Below are 13,139 nucleotides of genomic sequence, written 5' to 3' on the forward strand. Positions count from 1 at the left end.
AAATCTCATTGTTCTGCAACTCTGAATAGAGGTTAGAAAAATGAATCTGGCTGTTCTATGTCAATGAGAAGCACCCCAACAGCCCATATGTCCAAAGCTTGCCATTTACAGTCATTGTTCCCACTTGTAACATGAAGGCAGATACCCACAATAGGTAAAGGGGATGAATGACCAACTATTATGTCATGGTTGAAGGGTGAATGTTGGCTAAGACAATTAATTATCTTTTAATTGTCTTTCAGCATTCATTCAAAGACATGTAGAATCTTAGTTTGTTATCTGCTTTTAGGATGATGCCTATCTTAAATATTGTATTGAAGTTTCAGTAAGTTAGATTTATACAAATGCTGAAGTAGAGTTTTTAAGCAAGTTTCTGAAATAGTTGAGGTTTTATCTACTGTCACACCAAACCAGAATATTTGACTGGTTTATCAAGTTTTCTACATATAATTTAAGGGTAATTGATTTGCATTTATTTTTTAATGAAACAAGATATTCCAATGTACCTTTCAGAGGAGATATTAGGGTAGTAGAGAGTTTGTTTCTCAGGACAAAATGTTTATAAAGGAAATTACACAGGTTGGGGCCTTGGTAACTGAGGACATGCAGGCAGTGATGAGATGGTGAAATCTGGGATAGTTAGGCGGAGTAGAGATCTTACAGGATGTTGTAGACCTGGGAGAAATTATGGAGATATGGAGGTAGGAGGCCATTTGAAAATAAAGGTGAGGATTTTAATTCAAGGCATTATAAACCGAGAGCTAATACAGGTGAGTGAGGATAGTAGTAATGGACAAAACGTCCTTTGTGCCTCCTGAAACATGGGTAGTTATGTTTTAGCAATACGAAGTTTACTTGTTGTAAGTTGAGTGAAAGCATTGGTATAGTTAACCAGTTGTAATGAAGACACAGATGAGGATTTCACCAGAAGGTGCGCTGACTAATAGATGTGCAATGAAGTGGTGATTGCAAATATACTGTCTTCATGGTAATGTTGAGGGAAAGTTTCTGAGACACATGTTAAGGTAACACGTTAGGCATCAAAAGAATGCCGATCAGAAATTCAAGGCCCTAGAGCACTGGCATCTGTTCCCAGTGAGTGAGTGGGTGTAAAACACATTTGATTTAACTATAGTCAGCCGCACACCACTGTCTAATTTCCAACCGTTGCTGCTTTCTCATTTGTACACCAGTGTCATTTGTTTTTGCTATCTCCCCTACCTTTCCCATTGTTTCAAACCCCTCCCCTTACCCAAATCCTGCTCACCCTGCAATTTATTCATTCTTGTTAGATTGAACATAGAAGAGCTGCTCAGATGTTTCTGGAGTCTCTGGGGGTGTTCTCTCCCAAGGAGGTTTGTTTGGGGTGACCATGTGTGTGAAGTGTTCTTCTCTCTTTGACTTGGTTTGGTTTGTCACTTATGAGATGGAATCCCTGATTTGATTGCTGGTTCTGATTAGTTTCTCAGCATCGCTTTCGTCTCTTTAATGGCCCAGTTTCTTTACTGAACAGATTGTAAATTTGTCAGATTTTACACCCAGCTCCTCCCACACCATAATCCTGCCTTCTTTTCTTTCCCTTCCCTGCTCCCGTTTTACATCTCTCTGCCCCTCCCACTCCCTCCACTTTCGTCTTGTTCTGAACATTCCCTTTCCAACCATTTTCTATTCATTCATTTCTTCCCTCTTCCTCCTTCTGACCCAGTGATCTTCTCTCCTTATTCCCTCTGTCGCCTTCTCTGACTGCCCCCTATGTGTCATCTAAGAGTCCATGAGAGACTGCAGCATGAAATGATGCATAATCCATTAAGCCTTCCAGTACAAAACCCTGCTGCAGTTAACAAACTTGGAGAACGATCCATTGATTTCCCCAAAAGCTAAAATTGATCAGTATTTAGCCTTCTATGCCACATGTTCTGTATCCCTGTGGGGTGCCTTTACCTGTGCACAAATACAGCTTCTCTCTGCACCGCACATTTCTCTTTGTGTTTCTGCTTTGCTTTTATACTGACAATGTGGTTTCCATTTTGAATACCTTTGAATCCCGCATTTGTGCTGAGAATAAGTGAGTTGTCAGCAGAGGTTCTAATCACATTATAGGAGAGTATTTCCCAGTAAACTCATCAATGCACAAAAATTCTTGACTCCCACAGTTTACCCTACACTCACCTTTAGCCCAATGGGTTTGCTGGACTGCTCCAACCTGGACAGTCTGCTTGCACAGAGATGAGTGACTGACTTCATTAACAGTGAGGTGTGTGTTAGACTGTCAGCTTTTCGATCTGTGGGGCAGACTGTTATCATCACTGCAATAGGGCAAATGAAGTTGTTATGACGCCATTACAGCTAGTGGTGTCAGAGTTTGGAGTTCAATCCTGGCGTCCTCTGTAAGGATTTCCTTCGGTTTCCTGTCACAGTATAAAGACATACTGACTAGTACGTTAATTGGTCATTGTAAATTGTCCTGTGATTAGGCTTGGGTTAAAACCGGGAGATGCGGCTTCAAGGCTCAAAGGGCTGGAAGGGTCTGTTCAGTGCTATATTTCTAAAGAAAAATAACTTTAAAAATGAAGGGTAGATGTACCTTCCACCATTATTCCTTTCCCATATTACTTCCCATCCCAGCCCAACACTGAAAAGTATTCAGAATCAGAATAAAAATCAGGTTTAATATCACCAGCATATCTCCTGAAATTTTGTTGGCATTGTTAGAGGTAATTAAAACGTTCGATGCCCCGGTATAGGCTTGGCCTGAGCTGGGTTTCTAGTGTAACTGAGTCTTACTACCATCTTACTGGGACTCCAGGAGATATTCCAGAAGAAATCTCAACCTGGGAGACAAAAATGGTCAGTGCAACATCTCAGCCACAAGTCTCTGCCTTTTAAGTACTCAGATTATTCTTGAATAAGAGCAGCTTGCTTGTAGGTGTCCCGACTCATGTAGTAAAGCATCTCAAGGGGCTGTCCTGTGTTCCAGGACTCAAGTACTCAATGAAGCTGAACAATATTAATCCTACTGATGGTAGTGACTTACCCCTCTTTAAAGAATAGGCCTCACATACAGGAACTCCAGAGGGTATCAAAACTGGAATATTTCCAGCACCCTGATTGTGAACTATCACTCTGTAATGTGATACCAAGCCATGAAGATCATTAATGTGATTCCTAATACATCCCGAGTCAGTCTCCCTCAGAGCAACAACAATTACACTGAAAGCTATGATCCTTACTCAAGATATAACAGCAGCATCAGCCAGTGTTTCTGAGTGCTGTTTGTTACCCCTTCATAAGTGCTGGAAAGTGTGGGAAACCCTTGCCCAGCTTGGATACTCAAACATCAGGACTGTTCCGGTTCCTGCATTCACAATAGTTCCTTGAGTGAACTCAAGACAACTGAAGACTAGGACATAACATATAGTGCCTAGAAGTATTCACTCCCCCCCAGAGGTTTTCCTGTTTTATTGTTTTACAACTTGAATCACAGTGGATTTAATTTGGTTTTTCTAACACTGATCAACAGAAAAGACTCTTTCCTGTCAAAGTGAAAACAAATTTCTACAAATCAGTCTAAATTTATTATAATTATTAAACATCAAATAATTGATTGCATGATTACTCACTCCCTTCAAGTCAGTATTCAGTAGATGCGCCTTTGGCAGCAATTGCAGCCTTGAGTCTGTGTGGATAGATTTTTATCAGCTTTGTACATCTGGACACTGCAATTTTCCCCCATTCTTCTTTACAAAACTGCTCAAGTTCTGTCAGATTGCATGGGGATCCTGAGGGCGACAGCCCTTTTCAAGTCCAGCCACAATTCTCAACTGGACTGAGGTCTGGACTTTGTCTTGGCCACTCCAGGACATTAACTTTGTTGTTTTTAAGCCATTCCTATGTAGCTTTGGCTTTATGCTTGGGGTCATTATCTTGCTGGAAGACAAATCTTCTCCCAAGTTGCAGTTCTCTTGCAGACTGTATCAGGAGTTCCCTGTATTTTGCTGTATTCATTTTACCTGCTACTTTCACAAGCCTTCCAGTGCCTACTGCAGTGAAGCATCCCCACAGCATGATGCAGCCATCACCATCCTGGGGGTGGGGGGGAAGTTGAATACTTTTTATAGGTACTGTACATTATATTGAAGGAGTGAACCATTTGAACTGTGACAGCTCTTGGGAAGAGCTAACATCGTGGTAGCACTCTTTCCCCACAGCTCTGGAATTATTTCTTCCTCAAATAGATATCCAATTTATATCTAAACCAAATATTTTCCTATCATAAGTTCCTGAACTGCTTGTTATATCATGACAAATTGTGTGTAAAGAAGCCTTCACACCTCCTCCAGTTTATTTGAAAAGCAACATATCTTCAACAGATCAGAGAGGGGGTTGAGGTGGGAGGAGCAGTAAAGTATTATAGCAGTGTTTTAAATTCCCTGGTAAAGTTCACGTGCAATCCTTCATAGAGTAGTGTATGCATGTTGCTGTTTGCATCCAATCAATATCAATCCATCAGCAAGTGATAATGATCCTTGTTTTGTGTAAAATATATTGAAGTGCCATTTTGGGTGGTGAATTACTCTCCCAAGTGCCACTGCTGAGAATGTGTGCACAGTGGAAGATGCATTGTTCTGACAATGCATTCTGGAATTGGTAAGGTATGCTCCATCATTTCTTTGCTGCCTCACCTATGAGTGTTAACATTTGGATTTCAACCTTATCCCAGTGAACTGTTGTGTGGAGTTAACTGTCACTATATATTTTCTCTCTGAGTCGCATTAAGTTCTATGGATGATGAATGTAAATTCAGGCAATAAATGTTTTGACTAACATAACAGGTGTGTGTGTGCGTGCGTGTGTGCGTGTCTGAGTGTGTGTGTGTGTGTGTGTGTGATGCTTCGTTGTGCATGATTGCATCAAAATATCAGCCTTTGAAACTTAAATAGCAGAAACACAGCACACAGCATCTGGTTTTTTGAGCTCAAAGAATGAATCCATAAACATCAAGATGGTCCACACTCTGACCCATGTTTTCTTTCTGAAAATGGTCCTGGTAATGTCGATATCCCTTTACTCAGGATTCTGAAACGAAACACGGAACAGTATAGGACCAGTCCTTTGGCCCATGATACTTGAGCTGATCAAAATGTCAATCCTAACTATCCCAGCTGTCTGCACATTATCTTTATCCTTTCATTTCCTGCCTGCTCACGTGCCAGTCTAAATGGTTCTTAAATATTATCCCATCTGCCTCTACCACTTTCCCTGTTGGTACAATCTAGACACCTACCACTTTATTTTGTTAAAAAAAAAACTTTCACAGTTCTCCTTTAAACTTTCTCCCTCACCTTAAACCTATGCTTTCAAGTGTTTGACATTTCCACCCTGGGAAAAAAAGGATGGACTATTTACTAAAATCTATGCCTCTGAATATTTTATGTACTTCTACCAATTTCTCTCTCAGCCTCCAGGAAAAAACTATCCAAGTTTGTCCAATCTCTCCCCATAGCTAATACTCTGTAATCCAGAAAACATCCCGGTGAATCTCTTCTCCAAAGGCTGCACATTAGTCCTGCAATATGGTAACCAGAACAAGAAAACAATACTTGAAAGCTGACTTAACCAAAGTTTTATCAGATGAAGTAGGCAGGGAGTGGCACATTGAATACAAGCAGTGCGAACTGTGTTTGACCGATGTTTGTTTCCGAAAGGATAAGAAATTCACTAGCCAAGTACTTGTTGACAACAGGGTCCGCAATATAATTGGCATTAGTCACCAAATTGCAAGGTTGCTCAGTGGTGCCATCTTAAGGGTTTATGTAGTCATTTCATTTCTGCTGGGGGACTACACGGCAATCTTCCAGATGGACGTTAATGGAGCTGGATGTTAATTGTTTTTCATTTCACTGGGGGACTTCCTGTAGTGAAGACACCAAAGTAAATAAATGTGATTAGGTCCCACATTCTCCAGGAGCAGCGGTTCTGGCTTCCTGTAACGTTATCTAATCTTCCCTTATAGACTCCTCATCTGGTGAACTTGAATGAAGATCCTCTGATGTCTGAGTGCCTTCTGTACTATATCAAAGATGGGATCACAAGGTGAGGACTCACTCGATTTTGGATCACTCCTTTTGCATTCTGGTTTGTGTGGTGCTTCCTGTAGAAGGAGTCGAGTAAAGCCTAATGTTCTGGATGTGTGTCTAGTGGCAGACTAGCAGCAGTGACTCATTCTGATTTATTTAATTGGAAAGGATTATTATTCACAGAGCTAACCTCCTTGATTTTCCATTCATTGTCCTTATAAATTTTGATTTTTGACCCAGAAGAGGTTACATAAACATGGTGGTCATAAGCACCCATACACCCCAGCAAAGTACTCATCAAATTGAAAGATTCTTGTTTTGCAGACATGAAATAAAACTTGATAAATAAAAACATGTAACCCAGAACCTCTGTCAAAAGTTTCAATGAGGCCAAACTTACTCCAACTGTTGAGATGTGCAGATAAAGAGGCAATAGATTAAATGTAAGAGCTTTAGGACCGAAGGCAGTAGAAACTCCTGTAGTGAAGACACCAAAGTAAATATAGTGTTGCAATACTGGGGCAACACTACTGTTGTTTGTTACTGTAGCAGTGACAGTGTTAACCCCAGAATAATTTTAAAAGAAGAACCAAGAAATATATGAACAGGATGAGCATGTAAAATTGGGTCTTTATATAAACACTGGTGATGCAGCCTTTTGCTGTTATGCACCAAAATCTGGAATACTCTACCGACTGGGATATGCCAGGCTAGTACCTTGGAATGTTTCAGAACACTACTACTTTTTAAAATTTGGCCTACTTATAAGATAACTTAATACCTGTTAATGTTGATTATTTTTATATAATTTGGTATATTCAATTACATTTTATTCTGTATGATGTTTGTCTTTACTTTTCATTTTTAAATTTGTCTCATTTTTATGATTATGTTGATTTATCTTTATAATCTATGTAAAGCATTTTGAGTCTGCATCTTAATGTATGAAAGGTGCTATATAAATCGCATTAATACTATTATTATTATTCTGTTCCTATAAGAGACGAATACCAACATTGACTGTTAGAGCCACCCAGCCTTTTCCATCATGTAATTACTGTGGGGCTTTATGTAACCTTGGACCAAGTGGACCATTACATTTGTGGTGCTTTAATAACCCTCTTGCTCCAGATCATTTCAGTTACTTGCTTGCCAAGGTTTCTGAGCCTCATCCCCATGGAGGCCCAAGAGGGCCATTAAATGTCCCCCACAATCCATTTCAAATGATCTATTTTGCTCCTGAGTTGAAGCATTGGCCATTTGCAGAATTGATAGCCTGTAGCGTATTATGAGGTGAATTAAAATCGTCAGGAATTAGCAATGGCAGCATGAACAGGAGCCAGAAGTGTTGGTGACTCATCCTGCAAGCAGATGTTTGGCACCTATACAACTCGTGATGCCTTTGGATCATTCCCAATGCCTCTGTGAATGACTAACTTGGTCTGAAGTTGGTGAGCATTTAGCAATGTACCTGGGAAGCAAACAGCAAATACTTAATTGCTTACATGGCTCCTTAAACTTTCAACTAAGTGTTGTACAAGCATCACTTTATTAAGTTCAAAATGCCAAGGTAATACATTTTTACAAAAGACAAGCAAGTGCATAAATAACCGAAAATATGATTGCATGCTGACAATAGACTTATCTGCTTCTCTATCAAGGCAGCACAAAAGCTAACTCAATGAACTAATCTTATTCTTTGAAAGTAATCTCTAGAATGCAATATTTATTTTCCTGTAACACTTTTCAGCAGTCTGCAGCTAGACTGTATTACTTCTTGGATGCAGCAATTGATTTATCACTTTTTCGGAGGTTCAGACTGATTGATCCCTTTTGTCAGGTACACACTCTATACAGAATTTATTGTATTTGAATAGAACAGGTGCTATTTCTAGTTGATCAAAGCTATCAAGACATTCTGAGATTCTGAAAATCTCACCACATAAATTTAAGCAGGAACTTTAATCATATATAAACCAACGTTTAAGTTAGAAATTCCAGTTTATAGCTTCGTTAACTGACTAATATTGTTTTTGCATATGCCTCAATTGCTTATTTGGATCAGTTCTACCTGGGTGTCTCAGATTATGCAAGTTTGAATCTGATGTCTGTCATGTCTCATAACTATTTATGAGCAATTAATTATATCTGCACACTGTGGCAGTTGTGCACATAGTCATCACCAGGGTTTCTAAATGCATTTGACTGTGTTTCAGCAGATTTCATCACGTAAGTTCTCATCCTTAGTCTGCCCCATCCCAACAATGACACCTTTGCGTGCCTAATATTCCAGCTTAATAAAACACTACCTTCTTTCAGAATCGGGCTTGATATCACCAGCATATGCCACAGAATTTGTTGTCTTTGCAGCAGAAAACAGACAAGCTCTTCACTTACTGAGTGATTATTATTGACTATCACTCAGTTTAGCTTCTCATTTCCAATATTTTGTTTATATATACAATTGAGAACATTGCAACACTTTTCAAGGAAAAAGCATGCAATTTTTTTTAGTTTCCTTATGATTTTCCTCCAGCTTCTCTAATCCGTGATGTCTGGTTGTCCTACAAAGGCATGTACATGGCAACATTCCACGATGACCAAGTGATCTGCTTTTGAGAATATGAATAGGGACTGACTATTGATCAGAGCAAATGAACTCCTACTTTTCTGCAAACAGTATGATGACATTTGGCTGTACTGTCAGGACAGTGTCAGTGCCTATTATTTCTTTCCATAATACTACATCACCATGGTATTACTAGACTATCAGACAAATACAAAGAATCATACAGTAGTTGGGTAAGGGCACTGACTTGAATTTAAATAAGAAATATGGATAGCTGCCTTCCTTGATTTTCCATTGATTGCACTTACAGTTTTCTACCTTTGATTTCGAAGGCTGTATGTACACATTCACACATCGGTGATTTCCAGTGGCTCTGTAGTTCTTTCCCTGCCTCATATAGCTTCCATGAAAACCCAAGAGATCCTCTGTAGCTGCTTCCACTAATTCAGTGTTTTGGGTCAAAGCTGTGGCAAGAGATTGACATTCAACCCCCATGTCTTTTTGTTTGGCCACCTTTCAGACATAAATCCACTCGGTCATATGCCATCATCTACTGTGAATAATATTTTCACTCATTTTAATTAAGCGCCTGAACTTCACGGTGGACCTAAGTTTTGATATGCTGTTCAGTGATATTTTCTTGTCTTTAACACAATTCAATCTCTTCCCTCAGAGTTGGGCGTGAAGATGCAGAACGCCGGCAGGATATTGTACTAAGTGGACATTTCATTAAAGAAGAGCATTGCATCTTCCGCAGTGATGTCAAACCGTCAGGTGAAGGTACAGCACTTTGACTGCATTCGTAGGGATTGACTGTTGTAATGTGAACAAAACTACTGGAGAGATGCAGCTGGTAGATCTGAAGTAGTCCTTTATTTGACAAAATGAAACACAGCAGAGACCCTTTCTGAGGAAAAGGCCTGTTTGATCCAACATTACATGACATTTCATATACTAAAGATCAAGGAATAACTTTATATTTACAATGTATCTACAATGCTTACTCTGAATTACATATAACTTTCACACCTCCTTCTTCGCACCCACGTTCCAGACAATGTTCAACATAGTCTGGTTTTTCAATTAACTGTTTTCACAGCTCTGGAAACCTATTTCCAGGGCTGCATTTTAAATTTAATCTGCAGTCCATGTTCAGGTCTAAAGTTTGGTTGCTGAAGTTAATATTTTGGTATATCTCTTCAGTCCAGAATATGCTCTAATACTGACCAAGGTAACTTCTTGACTTTCAACCAAGTGATCCTTTAACCTATGAGTTGCATATTCATGTGAAACATCAACTTATTTGATACAGGCTGTGTTTGGTGTGAAAACCTTAAATTTTATATTTTAATCCTATGTTTGAGCAAAGTTCTAATTTGGACTGAAGGTCCTCACTTTTGATATTGCTTTGTATTCAAGAAAAAGCAGCCCACAGAAGTCCACTCTAACTTTTGTGCTACGTGAGTGATTGAATTAGGCACTCAGTGGCCTGTTGGTTACCATTCACGTGCCTCTGAATGCCATGGCCAACATTAATCCCCTATGTACTTGTAAGAAGATGATGTTGAGGTGCCACTGAAACTTCTGTGAACCTTGTGAGGAAATTGTAGGGGCAGAAGTAAGTAGATTGCTACTCTATTTCAGAGAGTAGCTGAGATTTAATTACAACTAGAGTCACGTAGCGGTTAATGGTAGATTTTTTTCCCTAAAGGACATTAGTGAATGGGTTGGATTTTAATGGCAATGCAGTAATTTAATAGTCACTAATTGTCCTACTTTAAATTCCACAGCCTTTATTTTAACAGCCTTTAATCTCCTTAGCTCTAAGTGGGATTTCAACTTACTTCTCTCGAGCTTTGTTCTAGCTTCTTGTTTACATCTCCAGAGATTTATGTACCATTTCAATGAGCCTTCTTGAAATTTAAGATGCACTGAAGGATAATAGTGAGCTAGTTATAATATTGTGACAGTTTAACGGCATCATGTTTACTTTTACGAATATCGGCTTTTTCATTGTTGTGTGTTTTAATGAACATGTCCTCGTGGTATCATACTGAGCATTTCCTTTTGATTTTAACCCAGTAACATACTCACTATATGATATGATTAAGAAAGCTTAAAATCTAGCTACAGTTTTCTGAAAGGTAAGTATGTGAGCAGGAGAACTTGCAAGCAAGGCCAGCGTGCATGCTGAAAGCTGCATTCATCTGTGTGGACTGCAGGAGGAGCATGGAGACCGACTGAAGTGGCAGGGTGATTTGTACTGTAAGCAGCACGGTCAAACCTCTCAGTGCTCTTCTTTTGTTTTTTAGTGATTGTCATTCTTGAACCATGTGAAGGAGCAGACACATACCTCAATGGAAAGCAAGTGACTGAACCGACTGTACTTAGATCAGGTGCGTATCACGGCTGCATTTTGGGTCATAGAATAATATCTCAGGGATACGGGCCCTTTGGCCCACCTTGTCAATGCTAGACATCAATTAATGTCTATTCTATTTTGTTTTACAATACTTCCATTGTAGCTTACTATGCCTTTGCAATTCTAGTGCTAACCCAGTCTAAATGTTGTGGGAGCACCTGTGTCCAACACCTTCTCAGGCAGTGTGATCCAGATTGCATCCTTGGTGTGAAAAAAAGTGTTCTTCATATCTCCTCTGTACCTCTTACCCTTCACATTAACTTGTGAGTTCTGGTCTTCAACACCTCTGCACCTCTTGCTATCTACTGTCAATGGCCCTCATAACGTTACCTAGCTCTATCATAAAACCAGAAGACATAGGAGCAAAATATGGCTGTTTAGCCCATTGAGTCTGTTCCACCATTTGATCACAATTGATTTATTTGCCCTCTCATACCCATTCTCCTGTCTTCTCCCTGCTGTCTTTGACACCCTTTCTAATCAGAGCCTAACAACCTCTACTTTAAATATGCACAATGACTTGCCCTCCTCAGCTATTTGTGGCAATGAATTCCACAAACTCGCCATCCTCTGGCTAAAGAAATTGTTCTTCATCACTGTTCTAAAGGGACATCCCTCTAGTCTGAGTCTCTGCCACCTGGTCCGTAACGCTCCCACTATTAGAAGCATCTTCTCCATGTCCACTCTCTCTAGACCTTTCAATATTCAGCGGGTTTCAATGAGATTCACCCCTCATTCTTCTAAACAAGTACAGGCCCAGAGCCATTAAATGCTCCTTGTGCATTAACCCTTTCATCCCTGGGATCATTCTCGTTAACCTTCATCAATACTCCAAATGTGGTCTGACCAACATCTTGTAAATCATCAGCATTACATCCCTGCTTTTATATTCTAGCCTTTTCGAAATAAATACTAGCATTGCATTTGCCTTCCTTACTGTCGTCTCAGGCGTAATTCTGCAGTAACGTCTAATAGTCTTATCATGATACACGTACTTTCAGGTCACTGAGTGCCACTCATAAGGTTGCTCAATTTTGGCCTTGACTATCTGTAAGAGCAATAGGCTTTTCATTTTCACTATGTGTCTCAGCTGTGGCTCAGTGACCGCACTCTTATCTGAGTCAGAAGCCTACAGGTTCAACTCTTAGTTCTGAAGGACTGACGTTCCAGACAGTACTGAGAGAGTGCTATGTTGTTGAAAATGTTGTCCTTTAGATAAAATATTAATTCGAAAGCTCATTGCCCTCCCAAGTAGACACAACTCCACTCTGACGAGGAGCAGCAGAACTCTCCATGAGACCATAAGACAAAGGAGCAGAAGTCGGCCATTCAGCCCATCGAGTCTGCTCCGCCATTTTATCACGAGCTGATCCATTCTCCTATTTAGTCCCACTCCTCCGCCTTCTCACCAGAACCTTTGATGCCCTGGCTACTCAGCTACCTATCAATCTTTGCCATAAATACACCCAATGACCCGGCCTCCACTGCCGCCCGTGGCAACAAATTCCACAGATACACCACCCTCTGGCTAAAAAAAAATTTTCACATCTCTGTTCTGAACGGGTGCCCTTCAATCCTTAAGTCATGCCCTCTCGTACTAGACTCCTCCACCATGGGAAACACTTTGCCACATCCACTCTGTCCATGTCTTTCAACATTCAAAATGTTTCTATGAAATCCCCCTTCATTCTTCTAAACTCCAAGGGGTACAGTCCAAGAGCAGTCAAACGTTCCTCATATGTTAACCCTCTCATTCCTGGAATCATTCTAGTGAATTTTCTCTGAACCTTCTCCAATATCATTATACATCCTTTCTTAAATAAGGAGCCCAAAACTGCACACAGTATTCCAACAACACACATAAAATGCTGGTGGAACACAGCAGGCCAGGCAGCATCTATAGGAAGAAGCACTGTCGAGGTTTTGGGCCGAGACCCTTCGTCGGGACACTTTGTCAGTATTCCAAGTGAGGTCATATAGAGCATCAACATCACATCCCTGCTGCTATACTCTATTCCTCTAGAAATGAATGCCAATATCTCCTCAGTGCCTCAGCCAGCATGCTCCTCAA

At 40.1% G+C, this 13,139-nt stretch overlaps 1 protein-coding gene across 27 annotated transcripts in view; it reads left to right on the top strand.

Annotated features, from left to right (window-relative positions):
* kif1aa (kinesin family member 1Aa) overlaps positions 1 to 13,139 on the top strand; it is a 399,876-nt gene that overhangs the window by 263,254 nt on the left and 123,483 nt on the right. For all 27 annotated transcript variants that reach the window (XM_073040705.1, XM_073040709.1, XM_073040710.1 and 24 more), the window contains 3 exons: positions 6,014 to 6,093; positions 9,320 to 9,426; positions 10,959 to 11,042. In XM_073040705.1, the coding sequence (XP_072896806.1) occupies positions 6,014 to 6,093; positions 9,320 to 9,426; positions 10,959 to 11,042 (271 nt within the window). The remainder of the gene's footprint in view (positions 1 to 6,013; positions 6,094 to 9,319; positions 9,427 to 10,958; positions 11,043 to 13,139) is intronic.

This window comes from Hemitrygon akajei, chromosome 3, assembly GCF_048418815.1.
Source record: "Hemitrygon akajei chromosome 3, sHemAka1.3, whole genome shotgun sequence".
In the NCBI taxonomy this organism is placed as follows: domain Eukaryota; kingdom Metazoa; phylum Chordata; class Chondrichthyes; order Myliobatiformes; family Dasyatidae; genus Hemitrygon; species Hemitrygon akajei.